The sequence below is a fragment of the Solea solea genome, chromosome 8 (genome assembly GCF_958295425.1).
Source record: "Solea solea chromosome 8, fSolSol10.1, whole genome shotgun sequence".
NCBI classification, from domain to species: domain Eukaryota; kingdom Metazoa; phylum Chordata; class Actinopteri; order Pleuronectiformes; family Soleidae; genus Solea; species Solea solea.
In genome coordinates, this window is record NC_081141.1 from 27,892,624 (window position 1) to 27,918,393 (window position 25,770).

A 25,770-nucleotide genomic window follows, 5' to 3' on the forward strand; every position below is an offset into this window, starting at 1 on the left:
CTTGATGAATCTAAATTACTAATTACTAAATTAATCGTCAACTATTTAGATAATCAATTAATCAGTTTAAGGATTCAAAACAGTTTCTCTGATTTTTCATATTCTTAAATGTGAATATGTTCTGGTTTCTTTGCTCCATAGAACAAAGAAATCATTCAAACTGAGTCATTTTGGTTTGTGGACAAAACAAGACGTTTGAGAACATCATTATTACCAAGTTTGAGAAAGAAATTATGATTATGAAAATAACTGTTAGCTGCAGCCCTAGTGGGGCTGAGGGTAAACAATTGTCACACAACTTCCTGTTGTTCCCGTTGTTTTTGGTCCTCCAGACTTGCGCTATATTCGTGTGGAAACCTTTATGTTCAGGTCGTCCAAAAAACAACAATCTTTGTCTTTTATTTCATTTAGATTTCAGGAAACTTAACTTATTAAAGACTGTTGTGTGGGATATTTTGCAAAAGAGATAACAAAGAGAATGGGGCCCGAACTTGAGCCTTGAGAAGTCCCACAGGAAATTGGGGCTGATGAACAGTTGTAACACACCTTGCTTCCTGTTCCCGTTGTTTCAGGTCAGCCGGACTCGCGCTACATTCGCGTGGAAACCTGTATGTTCATGGTGAAACTGCCGCAGTACACCTCACTGGACGTGATGTTGGAGAAGCTGCGATACGCCATCCACTACCGCGAGGATCCTCTCAGCGGCTAATACCACTTTTTTCGACAACTGCAATGTTTCCCCCCCCCCCCCACACTCCTGGAAACTTCCCTCAGAAACACAGAACCACAGTTTTTTTACGCTCTGCTGCTTCAACAACAACAAAATCACACATTTAAGTTCATTTTCAGTGGCTGTCAACGATTCGTACGGAAGTGTACGACATTCACCCTAAAAATCTTGTTGTTTTTCAAAATTGACGAGATATTTTTTTACGAAAATAAATAGTAAATTTGGCCCAATTTTTCTGAATTAATCACGTAATTATTTCTAAGTAGATGTCCCATCTCTTTTTCCCCAAAATACTTCAATTTGGCACCCTTTTTTTGAATTTAGGTAATTTTTCCCTGAAATAAATAATTTTCTTAAAGTTTTTTTCAGAATTAAGCTCACTGGTAACAACCGCTTGTTACGATAACCCAATTTTCTTAGTTTTAGGTTCTTATGAAGACTTTGCACAATAAATAACTCGCAAGCTTTACTTAAAGCTGAAGAAAAAAAAGTAATAATTCTGAAAAATTTGGCATTTTTATTTATTTTATATTCAAGGGTGAATGCGGTAAACATCCATAGCTTTGCATGCTTGTTTTTAATCGCAGTATGTGCCGTTTGCACGTACTATATTTCACGTATATAATAGACACATTTATTTTCCGTTAATTTTACTTTTGGTTTCGGGAGAAATTTGGGGGAAAGAGAAATCTGAATTAGCACTGACACTGACGCTGCGTGTGAGTTCTGGATGCACTGAGTCTGCGGACGATGTTAAAGGTAAAATAACTGTGACGCGATTTTCTTTCGTTTCTTTTTTCTTTTGTTTTCGCCCATCATCGCACACTTTTACGTGAGAGAGTTTAACACAATTTCAGTCGGGGGTTTCTGTGAATTTAGCGTCTTTAACTGACGACTGCGTATCAGCACTTTACACGTTTTGAGTCACGATCGCTGAACTCTCTCTAAGCGTAAACCTCGTCTTTCCTTATTAACGCTTAACCCACCTGCCTCCCTCTGTCGCCCCCTTGTGTCCGGGGGGTGATATTGTGAAAAACATGCCTTTGCTGTATCGTCGGCTGCTGCTGGTTTGTGTGTGGAAATCTTTTTTTGGAATTAAATGGACATTTTGAGACAAAGGTACGACAACCACCGGACAAGTAAAAAAAAAACGTGTGAAGCTGCGGCCGCTGCCGCCTATTTTTGAGCGATGAGCAGTCGTGGAAAAATTTGCTCTACAGGATATAATCTCGTTTACTGCCTGTTTTCTAAAATACAACAACAAAATACGACCGCTAAACGACAAACTCTGTAAACGGAAAACATTTTATTCAAGTCCCGGAAGAGAGAGAGAGGGTTATTTATCGCATTTAAAAGTGGAAGTGGTTAATAAGTTTTTTTGATATGGAAGTTGCTGCGGACACGGGAGGAGACGAGCTGAGTTTTTATGATTCAGGGTTTTGTTGAAATCTTTTTGTGTGAATCTGCTACTGAATGTGACCACACACACACACACACACTGCAGAAGGGGAGGTGTGTTTTCTTTAAGTTCTGCTTTTTTTCTTTAATGAAGAACGAACAGGTTTCTGCTGTTTCTGTTTATTTTTTTATTTTATTTAACTCATTATCAAATGTGGTTGGGAAAAATGTAAATAGTTAAAAAACAAAAAAAAATGTTTGTTTATGTTTAATTCACCTGAGTCACCTCCTCATCATCACCTTGTTTGTTTTTGGTTTGCACTACTTCCCGCAAAGAAAACGAAAAAAGAAAAAGAGCGAACTCGCTGACATCTGTCGGATTTCCAGTTTGTTGTGTTTTTTTATGATGATTTTTTGTTTTTGGAAAAATCTTCAATCACATTTTGTCTCGTTGTCGGACAGTGAAACAAGTTTTTTTTTCTTGTGTGAGGAAAACTTTTAACTTGGACTGAAAAGAAACAACGGACGTTTGACGACGCGTGTTTTTGTCGCTTGCGAGTTTTCACTTCTGTCGAAGAGTGGAGAGAGAAAACAAAAAAACGCTGCTAACAGGGACGCTCCTCCTCCTCCTCCTCCTCCTCCCACTGCGGGGTTGTAGATAAGGTTAGAATTTAAAGAAAAGAAGAAAAGAAGAAAGGACACGTCCGTTACAAAGAGGCGTTGCGATAACGTGTGCTGTACATTTACTTGATATTTATTACAATTATTTATGGTTGCATTAACTTAACTTTTACTGTCTTACCTCTCCGCACATCAGAAAAACGTAACATATCTAAAAAGTGGATTATACAGATGTAAAGAATCAAGATGGCATTTGAGATTTCTGTGTCACAATAAAGAAAAATGTCTTCATGTACAAAACTCCTGTGTGACTGTCCTCCTCCACCGGCCACTTTATTAGGTACACGGGATGCAACGGTTGACATGGCCTGATTTCGTACGGCCATAGATAGATAGGCTAGCTACTTCGCCAGATAACTAGCGATAGATGTATAGATAGGTAGGCTAGCTACTTAGCTAGATAACTAGCAGTAGATAGGCTGGCTACTTAACTCGATAACTAGCGATAGATGTATAAATTAGCTAGATAACAAGCGATAGATGTATAGATAGGCTAGCTACTTGGCTAGATAACTAGTGTTGGTGTATAGATAGATTAGCTACTTAGCTAGTTAACGAGCGATAGATGGATGGATAGGCTAGCTACTTAGCTAGATAACGAGCGATAGATGTATAGATAGGCTAGCTACTTGGCTAGATAACTAGTGTTGGTGTATAGATAGATTAGCTACTTAGCTAGTTAACGAGCGATAGATGGATGGATAGGCTAGCTACTTAGCTAGATAGATAGATGAAAAGGCTGATTGTGTTTAAATAATATGGTTTTAATGAATTTACACAACTTCTCTTGGAAATTAATGATCTACTTTTTCAAAATGACCAGGGGGGTCGATACAGTGCAATATCACAATATTTTCCATTGCAATACTAAAAACAAAACTTTTTGTGGAATCTGTTGACGTTTTAGTCCTCTAGATGGGGCCATGTGCTCACTCTCACTCGAGATGTTGTGATATATATATCGTGATAATACAGTATTGTGATGTCTCTGGCGATTGCCACCCCTAATATGGACGATTGTTTTGCGTCAATAAAAATTGGGTCCCCCTATAAAAAAGTTTGGAAAGTCTGGTATAAGTCTTATTCAAAGGCGACAAATTATAAACCAAATTGTTTTTATTTTAAAATGTTTTATACATGTGTACAAACATACTCTCTCATGCCTTTACTGTGAGTGTGAGTGACTGGGAAAAACATGTTTGTTTCTTTGTGCCTGGTACATTCTTATACCATGTGACACGTCCATCAAAACACTGCGTATCGCCCGCGAAACATGCTTTGTCTCTTCTTCTTTTAAAAAGTCATGCTTGTTATGTAGGGGCCCCACTCAGTAACTCAACCGCTCTTGTTACATCAGCACAGCATGTCAAACCAGACACCTTTCCTTTCGCGAGCAGGGGTGCACCGGGTCAGACCAGTTCCAGCTGGATCTCCAGACATGCTGCTGTCGCAGTCACACTATCCTCAAAGTAGAAGCAGTCGGAGTTTGAAACAGTGACACACTGGCAAGAACTGGACTGGTGTGAGTCACGTATCATGTAAACACTCAGTCAATCACATTTATACATATGTGTGTAAATGTGTGTCAAATATGTACAACAGCGATCTTTAGCGGTAACTGCAATCCCAACTGAAAACACTGCATGAGCCAATGGGTCGTCAGATTATAACAAAGTACAGATAGATAGATAGGTTAGCTATTTAGATAGATAACTAGCGATAGATAGGCTAGCTATTTAGATAGATAACTAGCGATACATAGATAGGCTAGCTATTTAGATAGATAACTAGCGATAGATAGGCTAGCTATTTAGATAGATAACTAGTGATAGATAGATGGATAGGCTACCTATTTAGATAGATAACTAGCGATAGATAGATAGATAGGCTAGCTATTTAGATAGATAACTAGTGATAGATAGATAGATAGGCTACCTATTTAGATAGATAACTAGCGATAGATAGATAGGCTAGCTATTTAGATAGATAACTAGCGATACATAGATAGGCTAGCTATTTAAATAGATAACTAGTGATAGATAGGCTAGCTATTTAGATAGATAACTAGTGATAGATAGATAGGCTAGCTATTTAGATAGATAACTAGCGATAGATAGATAGGCTAGCTATTTAGATAGATAACTAGCGATAGATAGGCTAGCTATTTAGATAGATAACTAGCGATAGATAGATAGGCAAGCTATTTAGATAGATAACTAGCGATAGATAGGCTAGCTATTTAGATAGATAACTAGCGATACATGATAGGCTAGCTACTTAGCTAGATAACTAGTGATTTAAACAATTAAAAAAATGTAAACTATCATGGAAATACATTAAGTGCAAACAATCTTATAAAAGTAAATTTTGTAAAATGTGTTTAAATTGTTGTTACTGTTATTATTAATAGCAGTGGTTGATTTCAGCCTGGATCATATTTTAAGGAGTATTTTTATTTTTTACTGTCAAATCAAGTGTTCGGGAGTGTTTTCCAGGAGGAATTCTTGGAATGTGTCCAGCGTGTTTCCACCGAGACACACACACACACACACACACACACACACACACACGCAGCTGTCCCTGCTCCGTCTGTGTGACATAACGACCTCCGCCCCTTTCGTTAACGACCCACAGACCAATGCTCAGCTTGGAAAAGAGCCACATCCCACAGACAATCCGGCCAATGAAATGCTCCGCTCGTGACAGAAATACGACGACTCGTAAACGGGGAATCTTTCCTGGCAGTGAGGCCGAATTCATTCATTCATTCATTCATTCATTCACTGCCGTGTGGAATCTTTCATTCTTGGGGTATATGGAGGGGGTAGCGTGAAACTTGTGTCGCTTCACTGCTTCATTAAAGGTTCATTCAAAAGCATAATAACGGCAGGAGTTTGTGTTTGTCAACAAAACAACTGGAATCAGGGCTCGACCAGAAATAACAATAAGAATTCTACACGGAATCATCACTCCAGATATACGACACAAAACAGACTCAAACTCAATTACAGGACAAGGAGAAAAAGTGGGTTTTCAAAGATATAAAGCTGGTTGCTGGTTGCTTTCTGTCAACACAGCTCCCCCTACAGTTTGGGAGTGCGTATTTTGATGACGCTGGACGCAAACAGACAAATGCAGCTGGAAAAAACTAAATAATCAAAATAATCTCCTTGGCAGAAGCAAAAATGTAACTTTTATGAAATTTGAGAGACTGTAAATGAACGGCCTGTTTGAACAATTCTTCATCAGAGGTGATAAAAATCTTTACAATGCACATGCAACACATATTGTTTGTACTCCCTGCAACCTCTCTGAACACATGATATTTAATTTATGTTACTTCTGTAATGTTTTTATCGTTAATCTATTTTTCATTTGTACATATTTTTCATATTCATAATTTCCAAAACAAAGAAATTAAGATATAACCTCATTCAGTAAATACAGCGTTCTGCTGAATTTATATGCCTTTTTCATTTTAGGCCACGTTTGACTCACAAACAACCACTAAAAGACAATGGTCACGTAATCGATTGTTTGATATTGAAAGTTTTAATCAAAGTACAAAAGCTGAAATACAGACACTATTACAAAGTAAGCATGCTCAAATCAATGTGAATAAATTACTCTTAATACAGATATTTCAAAGTTGCATCTCACAATTGCAACATTTTCAAACAACAATAACAATATTAAAAAGTTATTGTTCCAGTTCCAGTCTGGAATGATTTAGGGACTGAGACCAGGTGATTGGAGGAATACTTTGAAGGTCAGAGAAGTAGAAGACGGCGTCCACCGCCGACCACGCTAGATCATACCGAGCTGCTTCTTCAGGGTCGACAGTTGCTCGAGGCTGATGTTGTTGCCTCCGCACACCACGATGACCACGGGGCCCAGTTCCTGCGCCAGCTTCCCCTCACTCTGGAGCCTTTTGATGACGCCGCTGTAAACGGACGCCAGAGCAGCGCCACACGCTGGCTCCACCAAGATCTTCTCGTCATCTGCACAAAGAGGAAAAAAACACAAGCGGAGATCAGTCTCGAGGCTTGAGCTTGAGTTTTAGGAGTAAAACCCCATGTAACTTAGTTTAGTTTAAGATTATAGCGGTAGCATTGGTAGTATGGCTGTATTTAGATTGAGTACGTGTGTCCAGGTGAACTTTGAACTCACCTACGAAGTGTTCCAGAGCCTTTACGGCCTCTTGGTCTGAGACAACTGTGGGGAAAACTGTGTGCTCCTTCACCAGTTCCATTGACCGCTCAGAGACACGTGCCACGCCCAGCGTGGTCGCGATGCTGGACAAGAAGAAGAAGAAGAAGAAGAAGAAGAAGAAAACGTCAGCTGTCATGTCATGGCATGGATGTGATATTATTGGCATTTTGTGCAAAATCATTGTGGTGGACGCTGACCTGGTGATGGCGGGTAATGTGACCAGCTCTCCGGCCTCCATGGCTGCATTGAGGCTATGTGCTCCGATGGTTTCCATGGCTACAACAGGTACGTCAGCCCAGCCGACGAGGCGCAGTCCCTGCACCACGCCGTTCAGCAGACCCCCGCCTCCCACCGACACCACGATGGCGCCTGGCTTCACCGGCAGGTCTTCCTTCAGCTCCTTCACCAGAGACGTGTGACCTTCCCTGCAGACACAACTCCCACAGTCAGCACCCACTCTGTGATGTGACTTCTGACTATTTCCTGTTTTACTTTGGTGTTCTAACTTCACAGACTATTTACTTCCTGTTCTTGTGGTTTTTATTGGAATGTCCCCACACTTATAGTTTTTTAATTTTCCTGAAAGAAAGACAGAAAGACCGAAACTCTTACCAGATAAGGGGGTTGTCATACGGGGAGATGAAGACCCAGCCTGGGTTGTTCTCCACAAGCTGTTGTCCGTACGCGATGCTTTCATCTACAGCCTGAGACAAAGATGAGACACAATTTTAGTCCATATAAATTACATTTTTTCATGTTTTGCAGACAAAAAGTGGATCTGTGCTCACAATTCTGAAAACGTGCTAACGTTTGTCGGTGAACAGACGGTTGAACAAAGCCATTTGTTTGATTTAAGTGATATTTGAGTGTGACACAATTACACTGGACTGAAAGTCAAGGAAGTGATCCTCAAACTGCGAATTTCATCATCTGTATAATTTAGCTGTATTCATCAATCTGAACGGGAGTGTGTGTGTGTGTGTGTGTGCGCGTGCCATGGCTACAGAATACCACACTTTTATCAGCATGCACATTGTAGGTGCTGCGCGACTGATAAAGCAGTTCATCGTCATTTCAGTTTATTATGGAGTATATACATATAGTATATATATAGTATATTATAGTAGTTTAGTAATTTTATTGCATTAAAAAAAATATCATTATTTAATTATTATTTGCACAAACTCTGATAACTCATTTTTTGAGGTTATTAATAATTTTGCTGAGACGGATAAAAATAGGCGCCTGTGTCTTTAAGAAAGTAGCTGTAGCTGCAAGGTTTTGAGGAAGAAAATTTTTACTATCGTGGAAGACACACTTTTGTCAGCCATACACACCGTGCAGCTACAGCTACTTGTGTACTGTTTTGGTGAAAGGAATAATTTTGACAAAATAGTTTTCAGGTGTTTATAGTTTTGAGAAAGTAAAATATTTGTTGAATATTAGTTTCTCTTCTTTTCTTTTCACATCATCTATGGAATGAAAATGGAAAATAAGGAAATAACAATATTAAATAATCCAGAACAGAGCGAGGCTGACCTTGCCGTGGATGATCACAGAGGCTCCCTCGTCCTTCATCTTCTCCACCGTGAGATTTGGCGTCGGAATTGGAACGATGATTGTGGCGGGAACTCCGAGCTGACGGGCAGAATAAGCTGCTGCCATCCCAGCGTTTCCTCCTGATGGAAACATGGGTGTCAGAGAGTTTACACACTCACACACAACAACTACAATGATATAGAACTGGAATCTGTGTATTCAATTGAGGATTTAAAATCAGAAAATGAAAACGACAACACATGGATTGACTGACTACACCGACTACATCGTGGTGTGTTCTTGACTTTGACGCTCACCTGAGCAGCAGATGAATCGCTCACATCCTTGCTCCGCCATCTGCAACAAACAACATCAAAGGTCATAAAACAAACCCAGAAAGCCAGTGTTCAGCCTGGACATGAAGAAACAGAAACAGAAACAGAGATGATCTATAATCTGGACTGTTCAGTTATAATCCTAAACACTGAATGTCATGCTGTGTTTAGATTTTAGAATATAATAAACAAAACAGGTCACTATGAATCTACAAATTATTGATTTGTCAAGTCCTGCACTGTAAAAAAAAAAATCATGTTCTCCTGTGTATTTAGAAACATTGGAAACACTTTTTCCAGTACAAAATAAACGAAAAAAATAAACTTATATTTGCTGAGTCAGCATTTCCAACTCTAGTTTCCACTGTGGAACGGCCAAATCGTGATCCTTAAATCTGGAATCGTTGAGATTCTTATGGACGATGTCACGACCTAAATACTGAGTGTTCCCGAGTGCACTACACTTAAAATATTTTTTTAAATTATGATTATGTCAACAACAACAACAACAACAATAATAATAATAAAAAGAATAAAGATGTTTGCTCACGGTTTTGCACAGATGTCCGATGCCTCTGATCTTAAAGGATCCCGTCGGCTGAGTCGACTCCAGTTTGACGTAAATGGAGGTTCCAGCCACTTTGGACAGAGCGAGACTCTGTCTCACTGGTGTGGCCACGTGAAGACACTTCTGGGGTTTCATCTTTACACTGGTGGAACACACAGATCAGATCAGATCAGATCAGATCAGAGAAAATCAGAGAAAATCAGAGAAGATCAGATCAGAGAAGATCAGAGAAGATATTTTTTCTCCAACTTACCAGACTTTGTTGGAAGCGTTGCAGTAAATACTGATCCCAAACGTCCTGATCCCTGATCCCTGATTCTTCTTCTTCTGAAATGGAAAATAAATACCTGCTCATGTTGTGGGCTTGGCATCAGAGCCCCGCCTCCCAACCAGTCAGAGAGCAGCATTATGCCACCGGTACCTCCCACTCACAGTGAGGATGAGTCAGGTCCAGGAGGAGGAAGGTCGAGGAACTCCTCTTTCCTCTCACAACAAAACATTTTTAACCCGCTTTTTAAAGTGTTTAGAATATTCAACTCACAATTTCATATAAAAATCATAAATATTTTAACTTCTTCTTTACATTTTTTTAACCTCCTTTAATGTATTTTTAATTCCCTATAATTTTTAAATACTAATTATTTTTAAACATACTTTTATAATCTTTTAATAAACTAACATTTTTAACCTTCATATATATATACTTATATATATACATTTCTATTTATTTTTTAACAGTTTTCCATTATTTCAATCATGTAAACTCACTGTGACCTTGATACATTTGCTAAAAAATAAATACACAGCATAACATGTAATTATACATAAACTAGATAATCTAAGGAGTGTTTCTTTCCGAAATTAAGATGACAGAGAGGGTTTCTCTGTATTTTTAAGAAAGTAATTTATTTCATAGTGTTAGTTTTGTGTTAATCTGGGTGTCAGACATGGTCTGACTAAAATAATCTATTAAGCAATGGGACAGCGTGGCAGACAGAAGAGGAAGTGTTGAAAATTCTGTGAATGGGTGGCGTTGAATTAATCTGGTGTTTTTTTGTCAGGAACGTAGTTGAATTCTAGAGAATGCAGTAATTATAGCTGAATGAGTAATTATTGTTGCTAAGAGATTTGGAACAACAGCCCATGGCTGAATGGAGGGGAACTGGGCATCTAAGAGGGAGGGTACAAATCCAAGGGCCTTGGGTGCCCCTGAGCAAGGAACCCAACCGCCATTGCTCCGCGGGTGCCCACTGTGCCCAGTTTGTTGGCGTGTGTACAAATAAAACTAATGAATTATTCTGATGAATAATTACTACTTCTACTTTCATAATGTTTTCACTTCAAATACAGTATTTGAATTGACTTGACTATATCTGCACTTTGGGTGTTTGGGATTATTATTTTTTAAAACAACTGCTGTTGTTTTGTCTCACTTAATAATCAATCAATTGGATTAGATTAGATTATTAAAGTTTGGATGTCATGACAAGTATATCACATTTCTGACCTTTTAAATCGGTGTTTTCTTTTGGAACGTCTTTATGTAACGGTGCCTGCTCTGAGGTCACCCGTGGCATTTTGACTCGCTGCCTCTGACTCTGCATGTTCGCTCCTCTTCTTCTGCCTCTCAGCACTGCTGCTGCCGCTGCCATTACCAAAAGAGTCGCTACTATTTTGGCCCCAACCGTCGACTACCAAAAGCGGGGACGGTGAACAGTTGAACAGTCTGTGCGAGGATGGTTTGAACCTGAATGATCCAGCGCTGCTGCAACACTGCGAGAAGAGCTGTAATAAAGTCTGCTTACAGGTTTAAATATATACTCTATGTGTGTGTATATACATATATGTGTATATATATATATATATATATATATAAAATCATATAAATATATGTAAAAATGGGACACAATCCACCATATTCTCTCAAATCACATTTATGCTGTCTATACTTAATTATTTGGTTAAATATTCTATCTATCTATGCACAATGAATGTGTACCTAATAAAGTGGCACAATAAGTGTATAAACACACGCAAACTGAAATCTTTCACTTTCAGAAGCTGTAATGTTTTTTCCACAGTTGTCATTTTAACAGTGTCAGAGCAGGGGAAAAAGCCCAGTTTGACGCCAATAACAATAGCAGTAAATCCATTTAATTGAAATGTAAAGCTGTTCCAATAAAGCAGCGTGTTTGACATCAGTCAGACTGTGACGCAGCTTCATCGCTGACATTAATTACACATGTTTGTTTTTCCTGCTGTTTCACACTGAGACACCTGCTGTGAAAAAAGGGCCCATTATCAGACTCACTGCATCGGACTGGAGTCAAAAGACTTTTGAGTGTAAAGAACTGTGGCACCACCTGCTGGTGAGGAGCTGCACATACACTTTTTTTCCCCCTGAGTTACATCAGTGCTGATAAAAAAAATTAAAAGAAAATCATAGCAGAGCTCATGATTGAGTAAAAACATTTGATTTTAACTTAAATCATCAAATATTTTATAATTTTATTTAAACAAAATCCTTTAAACAATAAAAACAATACAATTAAATCTGTAAAAACATACAAATATGTGTTTAATATAGGTACAACAGGTCTGATACGACCTGATCAATTTAGTTAAAATATCAGTTTTAAGTTAAATCTGTTCACCACATTCCAGCCAGAGTTTATAGTAATTTAAAAAATCACAATTTTTTACAAAAAATGTTTTTTCCCAACAAACATTGGCATTTTATACTTAAATGTTTAAACATTTGATCCAGAGCTTTTTAGTATAATTTTGATTTAAGTTATGTTTCCTGTATTTTTAAGTTATATACTGTTTAAAAGTGATTCGAATAAACTTTTTTTCACCATATTTTGCAAAATGTTGCAGTTAAATTCAAGTTCACATCATGAATTTAACATTTTACCACATTTACACTTAAATTGAAACATTTGACACAGAACTATTGAGTTTAATTCTGATTTAGGTTATGTTTCATGTATATTTTTATACATTTATACTGTTATAAATCTGTTTAAAAGTGCATTTCTTTCACCATATTTGGCAAAATGTTGAGGTTATATTCACAATAAACGACTTTTCAAACACACAACTCTAGACTACGACATGTTTACGATATTGTATGAACTTTTGTGGTTTCAGACTTTTATTTAAATATAATTTTTGGCTTTAATTGAAAAGAAAAGCGAAGAAAAAGGCTCCGTATTTCCCTGTGTTGACCTCTGAACCTCCCTCTCTGAAAAAGAAAATCCGTTATGGCAACGAAAGAAGAGAAGAAGAAAAAAAGGAAAAAAAGAAAAAGAAAAGACATGAAAAAAAGGAAAAGATTTGACAACATGGCGCACTTTCTCTGAGAAAACTCTGCTCCTGAAGCTTCTCCCGTGACTTTTCCACACGAACTTTTCCAGCGACACGTGTTTCACAGCAGCGTGGACGTTTGTGTTGACACTTTAAAGAAAGACGTGACGAAAGAAACGAGAGAAGAAGAAGAAGAAGGTGAAGAAGAAGAGAGTGATGTGATGAGAGCGACAAAGAGCAGCGGTCAAACACAGGATGGAGAAACAAGCGACTGTGAAAACGAAGGTAATTCAACTCGTTTTTTAACAAACTAAACAACGTCACTGTGCTGTTGTCGTGTGTTGTGTACTTGTTTACTGCAGCGTCATCCACATTAAACACGGTTTTCAGCCACGACAGGAAAAAAACAACAACGTGAGCAGCAAAAAAGAGAAAGAAAAACTCGTAAAAATTGGAGCTCTATCGATTTTCCAGTCATGCAGACTCCGTGTGTGTGTGTGTGTGTGATTTAATGTCACACAGATGACACACAGACTACTGACTCCACAACACTGACTTACATTTTAACAGAAAAGACTGTACAACACCGACTTACAGCAGTGTCTTCAATATTTGTCTTACATTTTAATATAAAATATTACAAAATCTGTACGTTACAGTGAAAGAAATGAGGATAAACTCTGCAGATTTAATCAAAATCAGCTACTGAGCAGATTTTCCTCAATTGTCGACTCCTAATTCAACATTAAATACCACAATATATGTACATTACGTCAAAAAAAACTGAGAAAAACTCAGTTCCACTGCTGACGCTACAACACTGACTTACATTTTAACATGAAAATATCACAAAATATGCACAGTCAAAAAAAACAGAGGAAATACTGTACAACACCGACTTACAGCACATTTACTTTAGTTATCGTCTTACATTTAAACATAAAATATCACAATTTAAGTGAAACTCCACATTTTTAGTCTTTTTTAGCTCATGATTTAGGTTTTAATTTTGCATGAAAAGCCACAAAAATGGGGGGAAAAAAGTCTCAAAAATATAACATTTTGCTAAAATTTTACAGCTGACAAAACGCCTAGACTACATTATTTTTGTCATTCATTTATGAATTCAGATTTGGAGCAAAGAAACCAGAACAAATCTCCATTTGAGAAGCTAAAAATGTCAGGGAAAATTGTTTGTAACTTGGCAAAAACACTCACACTTATTAATTGATCGTCAAAATGAGTCGGGAAGTAATTTATTACTCGATGAATAGTTGATTAATCATTGCAATTACATATAAACGCAAATGTATAAACACAAACTCTCGTTCCTTCGTAGAGCAAATATAAAATAATTAGTGTAAACCATGATGTCCCTAAATGACGAGAAAGATTCAGGCTTCCCCTTGTGGCCCTTCAAAGTAAGTCACTGCATGCCTCCTCTCACGATTATCTTATTAATGAAAACTCACTATTTTACGGTGTGGTATTTCTTATTCTTGGTCGGGCGTGAAGGAGCGATGGTTTTCAGGTGGAGAAAGGAAAGTGTGTGTTGTTCAGAGTTGTGATTAAAGGTTTTGAAGGCCGGGGACATTCTTAACGTTAGAAAATGGCTTCTCTAGACTCTCATTATCTCTGTCCCTCTCTGTCTCTCTCCACCCTTCCTGCCCACTGGTGCCCACATCACCTACTGCAGGCAGCTCCCACTGTGCAGTCGGAGCAGATGACGCAGCACAGATTAAGGCCTGATTGTGATCAGTTAACCTTTTTCTTTCTCTCTGGTCCTTTTTAAAAAACCTCCATCAGCGTTTGTTTAAAGCGCAAACCTTCAAACTCTCTTCGATGACCGTTGTTTTCCTTAAGAGAAAGACTGTGCAGAACTGTGCTGTCAGTTGTTCCAAAGATGGAGTCCAAATTAATGTAACTTGATGTCATTATTTATTTTTACATTAATTCTGCCCCCACACTAGAGGACTTTCCACTTTAAAAACGTGGGAGACCACAGACACAACAATTTTCAATGTTTTAATCCTGAGAAAGCACAGGCTAGACCAGGGTTTCTCAATCCTGGTCCTGCATCTTAGATGTTTAGATCTGCTCCAGCACACCACATTCAAATAAATGGGTCGTTATCAGTGCTTGCTGATGAGCTGACCATTTGAATCAGGTGTGTTGAAGCTGGGGAAACATCCAAACACACTTGGTGTTTCTCAAACTATTTCAGGGAGCAGATCCCAGGGATTTGGGATCTCACGGAAACAAATGGGACTTGTGTGTGTGATGTTTTTATGCTGAGGAACGCAAAAAAAACTTTGGATCGAGTCGTGGCTGAGAAGACGGAATGTACAAGTTATGATTCTCAACAAAATTGCGCAACATCCTTATTTATTATTTATACAACATTATTATGCCGGGGTTCTGCTGACACCCCACAATCGCTGTTGGGTTGTAAATATCAGACACGTTTGATACTTACGATTTGAAATCGGGAACATTCTGATGCTGCATCCAAGGACCTTGAAATGGCGTCTGTTAATCCCTCACACTACAGGATAATTTTGCCAGATAATCTCTTCAAATCATCCTAAAATTGAAAGGCACCCAAGATTGTCTGAAGAGCCAGCATTGGGATCCGTGCAGGACAACGAGCAAGTAACGTTATAAGCAAGAGAGAGAGAGCAGATGACGACGTGATGCCTGGGAAATGAAAATTCCAAGATCTCTGTCTCACCAAAGACAAATTACAAAGACTGGCTTTGACCAAGATCCCAAAAAGGACAATCACTTGTCCAGATGCAGTCAATAAAAGTGGACGCCATGGACGAAGACGCTCTTACAAGTTGCCCTCCCATCTTAAGCTGTGTCAGCACATTTTGTCCCTCTGAATTTGAGGGGATTGGTTCTGGAAAGTGCTTAAATTTGATGTCAACCAAGCTGTGGGAACCCTGGACAGTCCCAGTCAGTCCTGCTTTTGACATATGGAGCTCGTCTCGTGTGTTTCTAAGAGTTTGGCCGCCTCACATGGCTCTGAGTGTAGGGGGGATTTTGCCTCTTTGACCAAGTTTGTGGGTGGTGTACTGGCTGCTAAAAACACTGGACTCTTAAAGGAAAAACTCTAACTCAACCCTTTGTTGTCACGTCGTAAAAAAATAGGCGATTTAACGACCGTTGCACAGAGAAGAACTAGAAAAGGGTGAACAAGGTGTTGGTCAAAGGCTGCATCGAAGCAGCTGATCCGTATGGCACTGTAACTCATATCCAAAGGCCTCGTGTCTGCTGCTCCTGCTCCTGCTCTCAGGCCCTCTGGAAGTAATTACCCAGCCTGCCCTATCCCAGAATTCAGTCTGAGGAGGTGTGGTGACTGAGAAAGAGGTATGATGGAAGCGTGCCCAAAAAACCTTTTGTAACTCGAGATGACTATCTTGAGTCACTAACACTCGGCAAAAAACACTGGATACCTGCTCATTTTAGACTTTATTGGTTGGCTGCAGTTGCATTGAGATTTGAGTCAGTGTTGTAATTCGTTTTGTCATGAAAGGGTTTTTTGGGTTCTGGAATCAGAAGAATGAGAGGGAACAAAAATAGACTTTTGTGATGGGTAGGCGATCACCCAAGTATGCTCCCATTACATTTATTATTTGTAAACACAATTTTAACATTGTTTTGTTGTAAAAATTCACGTTTTTTTTTAATATTGATATATAAATTATTTAAGTTTATTTGCTTGTTCCTGTCATTTTAATTGGAGTATTTTTGTGGAATACTGAAGAGGGGGAACTGGGGTTGCTGTGGTGTCTCATTGTGTACCAGCTCTGTAGCGCCCCCTCTCTTTGTCACCTTTCACGCCAGCTGCACGTTCTAATGAGTGTATAATCAATGTCCACTGAAGATCTCGTTGAGATGTTTGGTAGTAAACCAAAAATGGCTCAGATCTTCTTAATTGGCACCTCTGGTTGATTCTTCAGTCACATTGATTGTGGTCCTTTTCTTCTTATTGGTTCCATTTTTCTTCCTCCACAGTTTTCAATCTTCGGTTCCCGGACGGCGGGCAGACCGATCCGCTGCGTCGCCGTAGACGACGGTGGCCGGTGTGGCATCAGCAAAGCGGAGTTTATGGAGAAAGTGCAGCAGAGCAACGAGGCGTGTCAGCGCGGCGACTTCCAGGCGGCGGTTTTTTTGTACAGCGATGCCCTGCAGGCCGACCCGCAGAACTGCATCCTGTACAGTAACCGCTCGGCCGCTCTTCTCAAGCTGGGGCAACACCAAGCGTCTCTGGACGATGCAGAAAAGGCCTGTGAGCTTAATCCCAAGTGGCCAAAGGTAAGTGAGTCTCCACAGCAGCTTCTACTGTGAATACACTGAAATCGTCAAGGGAAGAGTTTGTCTGGCTTCACATAAGACGGAAATGATTGAGGTTTCTGAAGTGTGTAAGCCCACTTTAAGGCAAACTGCTTTAAAATTCAATACAATACAAATGTCACATATTCAGAAATTAGGTTCATATTGTGGTACTTTTGTTTAAGTTTGGATAAATATGTCGTAGTGTGCTGTTCCTATTCGGATCAGGTTTTTTTAAGGCTTTTTTTGCATCAGTCGGTTCACAAAGTTCAAAACTTTTCCGTCATACAGTGACGTGAAAACCAATCAGCGTTGAGATTCTCCAACCAATGTCATGTCCGTGATGCAACGTCATCTCCACACCTGGAGTTGTACCCCGGTCCATTTTCCTTGCACAGACGTACTGTTTGTCTTCAATTTCCAAAATGTTCCAGAATCTTCTCAAATGTTCAGTCTTCAGTTCTCATGGCTGAGGATCGATACTATTTTCTGGGGTCTTGTCTTTGATCTTGTTCGGGGGCCGCGCGGACTAACCCCGCGATAGATTTCGCATTACTCAGCTGCAGAGATCACTACGGGGAGAGCAATTCCTCTCCATGAGAGAAATGCATCGATTTCATGATTTAGCATCGGGTGATACTTTTGTCTTTGCAGAGAGAGATTGATGATAATGTTGTGGAGTGGTATTGACGGTTAATTGTTGCCACCCATGATGCCTCAGTGGCCACCTCTCTCTGTTTGATCCCAGGTCGTGTATCTTCACGTTCTACAGTTGTGATCACACGGAGAATGATGTTTAAAAAGTTTAAAGGCTTTTCAAAAGTACATAGAGGTAAAACTTAAACATCTACCTGTCATAAATGTAACTCTGCCATTACACATTGATACCTTTGCAGAGAAGGTTATATTTTGATCATTGTTGTCTGTTTTTGAGCAGCATAATTTAAAAAGTTCTGGACGGATTTTGTTGAAATTCTCGGGATATTTAGGTTTTGGCTCAAGGGGAACATGTTTAGAATATTATATCATTTAGATTTTCGACAGTGAGTAAAAAAAAAAGGGAGATTCTGTATTAGAGATGTTGAAATCTGAAAGTATAAACTTTAAATGTCCAAAGAATGTTCACAAATGTAGAGAATCACAAATGTTCCCAACAATGTTAAAACAAACCCCAGATTTTTGTCTATATTTTCCTCGTTTTATCATCGTATACGATGTTATGCTGCCTCTCCGTTCCGTGGGAACAAGAAAAATCTGGTCAAAGTTCTCGGCAAGAAGAAAAACTACTGGTACAAAAAGGAGGAAATAATATGGATGTACTAGTACTAGGCCTGCAATGATTCATCAAATGAATCGATTACTTAAATGAATCAGCAACTATTGTGAGCGTTTTCAGCTTCTTAAATGTGAACACTTTCTAGTTTCTTTGCATAACAACTGAGTCAATTAGTTTTTTGGACGAAACAAGACATTTGAGAATGGTTTGGGAAACATTTTTTCAACATTTCATGGACAACAAATAATGAATCGATTCACTAAGAAAGTAAAAGACAAGGTGACGAGGAACCACTGCTGTTCTCTCTTGTGTTGCTGTGTTGTCTTTTAGATATTATTGTTTCCGTCTCTACAACAACAGCCTCCACAACGTCATATCGTCATTTCTCACTCTGGAGCATCTGTGTCCGGAGTGATTTCATGACTTTTTGAAGCCTTTAAGGGCCAAACTATGAGTGGAAATCACTGCACATAATCATTTCTCCCTGCTCCTCTCTTCATATGCTATGCAAGTAGAATGTGTGCTCTGTGGTCTGACTGCAGGATGGTGAGCTTAATCTCCACAGGATTAAGTACCTGACAGTCTGGAGTTTGTGTGCTAACAGACTTGGTGTCGGATTGAAGCCTGATCCATGTTTTTCACTCGGAAACATGAAACAAAAGGGATTAATATGTCCGTGGTTTCTGACAGTGACATAGAACATAATTCATGTTTTAAATCATCCAGTTCCTTGAATCGCCACCGGGGGTCAGTCTTGTCAAACCTGAGGGACATTTACAAGCTCTGTGTCTGCACAGATTTGTTTTGACATTTACTTTAAAGAAAGCTCGTCATGGGCTGTGTTTCATCTTGTTTGATAGAGATGTGTGTGAATATGTATCAACACGGCCATCATGGAGGATTTAGTAAGAGGTGTCAGAAATTCAGAAGAATAACATTTAGCTCAAACTGCACTTCTCTTTTAGATGATTTAGTATTTTTTGGATTCGAATGAACAGTAATTTATGTTACAGCTCCTGCATGCAGCAGTCAGTGCTTCCGGTAATAACTAATAGCGGTCTTGACACTGAAGGCGACGGCCTCGGGGGTGTGGGGGTAAAACGTGTGGCATTGTGCGGTCCATCTGCTGTGTGTGGATGTTTAATGAAGGAGCAGGGATTAAATCACAGGAGTGTGCTGGCATTCCGGTCCTGTTCGAGCGCAATAATCTCATCAATCATACCTCCCAACGACGGCTCTTCTGGACCGGTCCGTCAAAAATGCTGACAGGTATGGTTTTGCTGCCCTGAGCAGCAGCAGCAGCAGCAGCAGCAGCAGCAGCAGCAGCCTGTAAAGACGAGGAGTCCGCTGTCTGATGTGTCAGCTCTCACTGCCACGAGAGCCAGAAAACACGTTCCGAAAGAAGGAAGAAAACGTGTGGTTTAATGACCCGAGACAGCTTTAGGCCCTTTGTTCCGCATCCTCTCACTGAATATAAAAAGCCTAAATGAGAACAGAATGGGGTGTTGTTTCACAGACAAGGGGCCACACTTGTGTGTCTGTGTGTTTGTATCGTTTGGATTTTATCGATACTGATACTCCTTATTGATATTTTCTGTGATTTGGTTCGTAAAAGGCCTGAAAGCAAAGGTTTGGTGATGAGCTGTGAGGAAGTGTGTACCTCTTACCCCACCACCAGTGGGCAGCGTCTTCCCTCTAGAGGTCTATACAAATTAGGAGGGTTTATTGACAGAAATTGAAATTTCTTAACGATAATTATAATTAAATAATTATTGTTAAAATTAACCTGAGAATTTGCCTTTTTCTATGTAGCTTTGGAAGGGGCCTTGCTTTACAGAGGCCGCCATCTTGTTGCGACATGTTTTGTCCTTCATATCTTGTCCTGTTCCCATAGTTTGGACTTCTGTAGCTGCATCTTGACTGACATCTCTGGGGATTATTGAACTCATAAATGAGTTGTTTCTTTCTCTTCAGTGATGCTAAAAGCATCTTGAATTAGTGGCTGCACATTTAAACACAACAAGTGTCGCTCTCAGTTCAGTTTTTACTCATGTCAGAGGCTAAACAGAGGGTTCCACAGATGTGTTTGCGGCAGCAAAAATGTTAGATTTGCTTAACGTGAGCTTTGCTAAATGTTAGATTGACTCATTATTAGCTTTGCGCAATGCTAGGTTTGCTAAACATGAGATTGACTCAATGTTAGCTTTCCTAAATGTTAGATTGACTCAATGTTAGCTTTCCTAAATGTTAGATTGACTCAATATTAGCTTTGCAAAATGCTAGGTTTGCTAAACATTAGATTGACTCAATATTAGGTTTCCTAAATGTTAGATTGACTAAATATTAGCTTTGTTAAACGCTAGGTTTGCTAAACGCTAGATTGACTCAATGTTACCTCTGTTACGCTAGGTTTGCTAAATGTTAGTTTGACTCAATGTTAGCTTTGCTAAACACTAGGTTTGCTAAATGTTAGCTTTGCTAAACATTAGATTGACTCAATGTTAGCTTTATTAAACACAGGATTTGCTAAATGTTAGGTTTTGCTAAGCATCAGATTGACTCAACGTTAGCTTTGCTACACGCTAGGTTTGCTAATCATTAGTTAATCAATCATTGTTAAGTTGCATCGCTGACTTGGAGCAAACATCTGACAAAACAACATTTTCAGTGAATTTAGCAAAATTAGCACAAATATTTCAGCGCTTGTCTGCCACGATGGGTGCAAACAATTTCTAAAATCCAACCGTTCTAGGTAACTGAGAAACTCGTACCAATACAAAACTGCTTCTTGATATCCATCCTAAGAACTTGGTGGTCAAAGGTAAGCATGACCTCTTGACCTTGTGAATCTTTTACCTTGTGAACGTGTTATCTTAAGAATCCCTGAGATAATTCTTTCCAAATTTGGCACAAATGTTCGACAAAGACTCGCAGATAAAGAGGTTAGATTATCTTGGTTGGAATGTCAAGGTCACTGTGTCCTCACTAAATGTGTTTTTGCCCTATTGAACTTGAAATTCCTTTTCAAGTCGTGCTGAGTGTATGTAACTCGAGTCTGGGAAGAAAATAGCTTTGAGTGGATCTGCTGTGGTCAGCAGAAGCGTACAGCTGTTGGTAATTCTAGTGTTTGATCGGCATGTGTCTGCGACACAGATAGAAACAATGCTCGTGTCTGTTTGCAGAAAGTATCTGTGCCTTCCTCTGTTTCTTTTTTGAGCCGTACACCGTAGAAGTGACTGAGGAGGACAGAACACTTTCTCGATGGATTCCCTGGTCTGCTCCACTCCTCCATCTGGTCCCTCCCTCTCACTGACACGTTAAACAAACAGCCTCCTCTGCTATCACTCCCGTCCTGGTGCTCGAGCACTGACAGCCGAGTTCCCAGGAAACCAGCAGACAACTGCCACTGCAGCGTCGAGGGGGAGACGGTGAAACGTCTCTGTCATCTGCATATCGTCTGATTATAGGTTATGATGATGCCTATCGAGGGTACTCTGTCTCCTCGAGTGTTAATTGCCAAAGTTGACGCTGACGCACGCTCATAATGATGGGTAGAAAGTCTCTGGGATTGCGGATAGTGTACATTTTTCTTCATCATGAGCACACAAATGTCCATTTACGTCCCAGCGGAGCGGCCTTGGCTGTAACTGAGACGCTGAGTGTTTGCCGTGGGAAAAGGTCATTGTGTGTGGAGCGTTGGAGAAGGATTTTAATTACAGCAGCAGTTGTGTGGAAGGAGGTAGATGGTGGGTTTTTTTTTTTGCTGTCAAACAGAAAGAAAAGAATTGCACGTGTGTGACTTTTGAAGACCTCGTTCTTTACCTCACGCAGCAGCACGTGGCTTTTCATGTGGGTGAAGATCTCTGTGATGTAATGCCCCCCCCGGCACCCTCCGTTGTTATGAGAGAGTGCATAAAACCAGCTCTCTTCTGATTCCAGTGTGTTCAAAGAATAAAGAACTCATCTTTTGATCTCATGTGGAGGTTGATTATAGCTCTTCTACCTTATTTTGTTGTTTTCAATCGCACCCTCTGAGATATTTACCTGCGCTGTTGTTGTCATACAAAATCAAATATGATCCCGCATATTTGATTTTGTCCCCTCTCCTATTTGACCCATAAAATGAAGATAATAGCGTGTAATGTTTTTTTTTTTATACAGATATAATATATACTGTTAAAAATATGATCGTTTGTTGCGTTTATGAAACTACAAAAAGAAACCTTTTGACATTTCATTGCTGTTTATACCCGACCAATAAAACACACCTGGTCCTTGACCTGGTCCTTCCACTGATTGTGGAAAAGTAATTAAATTAAAAGTAAATGTGTGCGTCTTCATGTACACATTAATTCATTTAAGTGTTGGGAATGAAGTTTTTCGAGTTTTTTTTTTATATCGCATTTGATGTAGACATTGGATGTGAAGTACAGAATATTAAAACACTTTTTTATTTACTGCCTTGATCTCTTAAAAAAAAATAAAAATAAAAAATTGAGCCACTGCAGAAGAGCTGCAGGTTGCAGGCACTATGGCCTTGTTTACACTGTATACACTTATATTGGACACTATAGGAAACTCCCAATGGACGTTTAAGGACCCTTGTGTTTGACACTCTAGGACACTTGCGTTGGACACTATCGGGCATTTTTTAATCTCAGAAATGTAATAATATTTGGCTGAGGTCAATTTAAAGTGTCCAATTAACAGTGAACAATGGGGATTGGACACCTTACTACGGGGGAACCCCAGCTCTTAAGCTGGCGGGGACTCAAACCGACAAACCCTCCGTTACAAGCCAAGTTCCCTTTCCACTTGGCCACGGGCTGCCCGTGATACAAACTGAATAATGAACCAAAACTAACTTAAAAACAATGCATCTACTTGTGGGACAACATTATTTGTGGTCTGTGAAGGCCACCGTAGTTCTCTGGCGCCCTGCAGTCTGCAATCTTACACATCATTTAATTACATTTACTTGCTTAAACATTTATTGAACACCACTTATGGTCTGTCTCCACACTCTGCATTTTATGTCCACACTGCAATGCACTTGCATATTCCAAATAAAAATATCAGAGTCAGCATTAGTTTTTTTATTAATCCCGGGGGGAAATTGCCTTCGTTACACAGCGCAGGAAATAACAGAGATTTACGACCTATAAAAAACAAAGTGTATTAAGATTATAGAGAGGAGTAAGAATTCTATACAATAAAGACTTACATCTGTGACCTCATGTGAAAGAACTGAATAAATTAACTAACAATATTCAGTATATGAACAATTAATATACAATATATAAACAGTACAGGGAAAGATATGTGAACTAAAATAAGTGAAACTAGTTAACCTAAATTTTGCAAAGACATGTAACTGTTTTTACATTTGTCCACAAGTGTCCAACTTTAGTGTCCGACACTATAAGATGCTTGTGATGGACACCTTAGCACACTGATGTCAGACACTTTAGGACACTTGTTTCAGACTGTTAAGGACACTTGCATTGAACACTTTAGGACACTTAGGTTGGACACTTGTTTCAGACACTATAAGGAACTTGTATTGGACACTATAGGACGCTTGTGTTAGACACCTTAGGACACATGTGTCAGACACTTTATGACACTATAGGACACTTATGTTGGACATTATACTACACTTTTTTATAATCTCAGAAACTTAAAAAGAATACTAGGATAATGTCGTCCAATGCTTGTCGCAGCCCATGGACTGGTGGACAGGGAACTTGGCTTGTAACCAGAGGGTTGTCAGTTTGAATCCCAACAGGTCAAGGGCAGCGGTACATCTGAGCAAAGTAGCCATTGTCCCCCAATGGGTTTGATCATTAGTGTGTTTTTAAGTCAGAGGACATGCTCTTATTTTGATAGTGTACAAACACACACACACACACACACTGCTGTGGGTTAAAATAAGGTCTTCCCACCACTTTCCCCCTCTCCCTCTGCGCCGCCGCTGTTTTCCACCGTCGCTCCAACGCTCACCATGGAGAGAGTGGAGTCATGAACCACTAATGAGAGGGTTCCGTTCTGCTTCTACCCAGCCGAGGCTTGAACTAATGAACAAATCAAATGAATGGCGTGTAATTATAGGCCGGAGAGAGCGGGACGGACGGAGGGTTGGCGCTAGTGGGGCACAAACCTGAAATTATTTGTCTGGAAAAATCTGTGAAATGAGCGGCAGACGTTTAGTTCTGTCATTTTTCCTCTGGAAGGTCGATGTGGCGGAGAAGTGCCGCGCTCGTGCACGGACGCCGTACGATGGAGGGAAAGTGACCACACACACACACACACACACACACACACCAGTCTCTGTACAGTTTTGAGGACATTCGTAGTGGGTTGACAGCAGATTATAATATGAAAACTCCAACATACAGTCCCAGTGATTTATTTTTCATCAAAATACCTCCTGTTTCTTGTGTTATACTTCACACTGTTCACACAAATATGTATCCTTGTTTGTTTTAACATAACTAACATTACAATATTGTTTTTGGTGACAGAATTAGGTGATTAGTAACATGACAACATTTTGTAGCAGTTTTCCTAAAATATATCAGCGTGCTGACAACAAATAATACAAAAAAACTTGAGAAAACTACTTATTAAACAACACCAACAGTCTCTTTATTTACAATAAAAATAATGTAGACACTAAATACGAAATGTGTGATACTAAAAAATCTAATTTATCAAGTTTCTGAGAACAAAAATTGGTATTTTGTAATAACTGACCGATTAATAAAGAATAATTGGCCTATGACAATTAGAAATGTCCAAGTCTTAACCTTTAAATTGTACAAAAAGGTTTTCAGGACCTGATAAAAATGATAAAAATGTCCTAACAAGGCTGTTTTGATTCAAACATTTCCTCACAACCATTGACATTTTCTGCATTTCTTTGGTTAGAGGCCTTTTTTTTTCTCCAAGTGTCTCGTTTGATTCGTGCCTGGTGTGATAGTATTCATAAACACACAACATTATTTTTGTGAGCTGGACTGGGCTTCACCCGCGTTCTTCACCGCGTTGCCTCCGTGTCTGTTGCTCTGCCAGCGAGTAACACGACGCGTAAATAAATAACTGTATAACTGCTTGAATTTACATCCAGATTTAGCCTTTTTTTAGTCCGCTAACTCAATACTGTTGATGTGTTGAGTATATTTTCTTTTCCTCCTTACAATTCCACTCTTTCAGATCCTTCTTCTTCTTCTTACCCCGAGTCGCTGTGATGGCGGCCAAGTGGTTTTCCTCTCTGCCACCCAGGCGCCCCACCAAATTGTAGTGTTTAGTAAAATGTAATCTGCTTTCAAGAAACACCAGGCAGGCACACACACACACACACACACATATATATAAGAGAAAA

The 25,770-nt window shown here is 39.4% G+C and overlaps 3 protein-coding genes across 3 annotated transcripts in view; 2 read left to right on the forward strand and 1 right to left on the reverse strand.

Moving 5' to 3' along the window:
* LOC131463471 (probable E3 ubiquitin-protein ligase HECTD4) overlaps positions 1 to 3,043 on the forward strand; it is a 45,884-nt gene extending 42,841 nt beyond the window's left edge. The window contains exon 76 of the mRNA XM_058635201.1: positions 573 to 3,043. Coding sequence (XP_058491184.1) covers positions 573 to 709 — 137 coding nt within the window. The 3' untranslated portion in view covers positions 710 to 3,043. The remainder of the gene's footprint in view (positions 1 to 572) is intronic.
* Positions 3,044 to 6,425: 3,382 nt separating this feature from the next.
* On the reverse strand, positions 6,426 to 9,785 carry LOC131464244 (L-serine dehydratase/L-threonine deaminase-like). The gene is made up of 8 exons (XM_058636632.1): positions 9,717 to 9,785; positions 9,446 to 9,605; positions 8,878 to 8,917; positions 8,561 to 8,700; positions 7,634 to 7,725; positions 7,219 to 7,446; positions 6,980 to 7,104; positions 6,426 to 6,810 (listed from the first exon to the last, which is right to left on the reverse strand). Exons 2-8 carry the CDS (start codon positions 9,596 to 9,598, stop codon positions 6,617 to 6,619), a joined length of 972 nt encoding a protein of 323 aa, XP_058492615.1. The 5' UTR covers positions 9,599 to 9,605; positions 9,717 to 9,785; the 3' UTR covers positions 6,426 to 6,616.
* Positions 9,786 to 12,793: 3,008 nt separating this feature from the next.
* The window catches only part of LOC131463853 (tetratricopeptide repeat protein 28-like), a 236,221-nt gene continuing 223,244 nt past the window's right edge, over positions 12,794 to 25,770 (forward strand). The window contains 2 exon segments of the mRNA XM_058635908.1: positions 12,794 to 13,057; positions 16,793 to 17,092. Of these exon segments, the coding sequence (XP_058491891.1) occupies positions 13,028 to 13,057; positions 16,793 to 17,092 (330 nt within the window). The 5' untranslated portion in view covers positions 12,794 to 13,027.

Excerpts from the sequence above, each read along its gene's own strand:
- LOC131464244 (XM_058636632.1), bottom strand. The coding sequence starts at position 9,598 with ATGAAACCCCAGAAGTGTCTTCACGTGGCCACACCAGTGAGACAGAGT. Across the intron at positions 8,918-9,445 it reads TCGGACATCTGTGCAAAACC|ATGGCGGAGCAAGGATGTGA; the intron begins GTGAGCAAACAT and ends TGTTTGTTGCAG. Across the intron at positions 7,726-8,560 it reads CTGTGATCATCCACGGCAAG|GCTGTAGATGAAAGCATCGC; the intron begins GTCAGCCTCGCT and ends TCTTTGTCTCAG.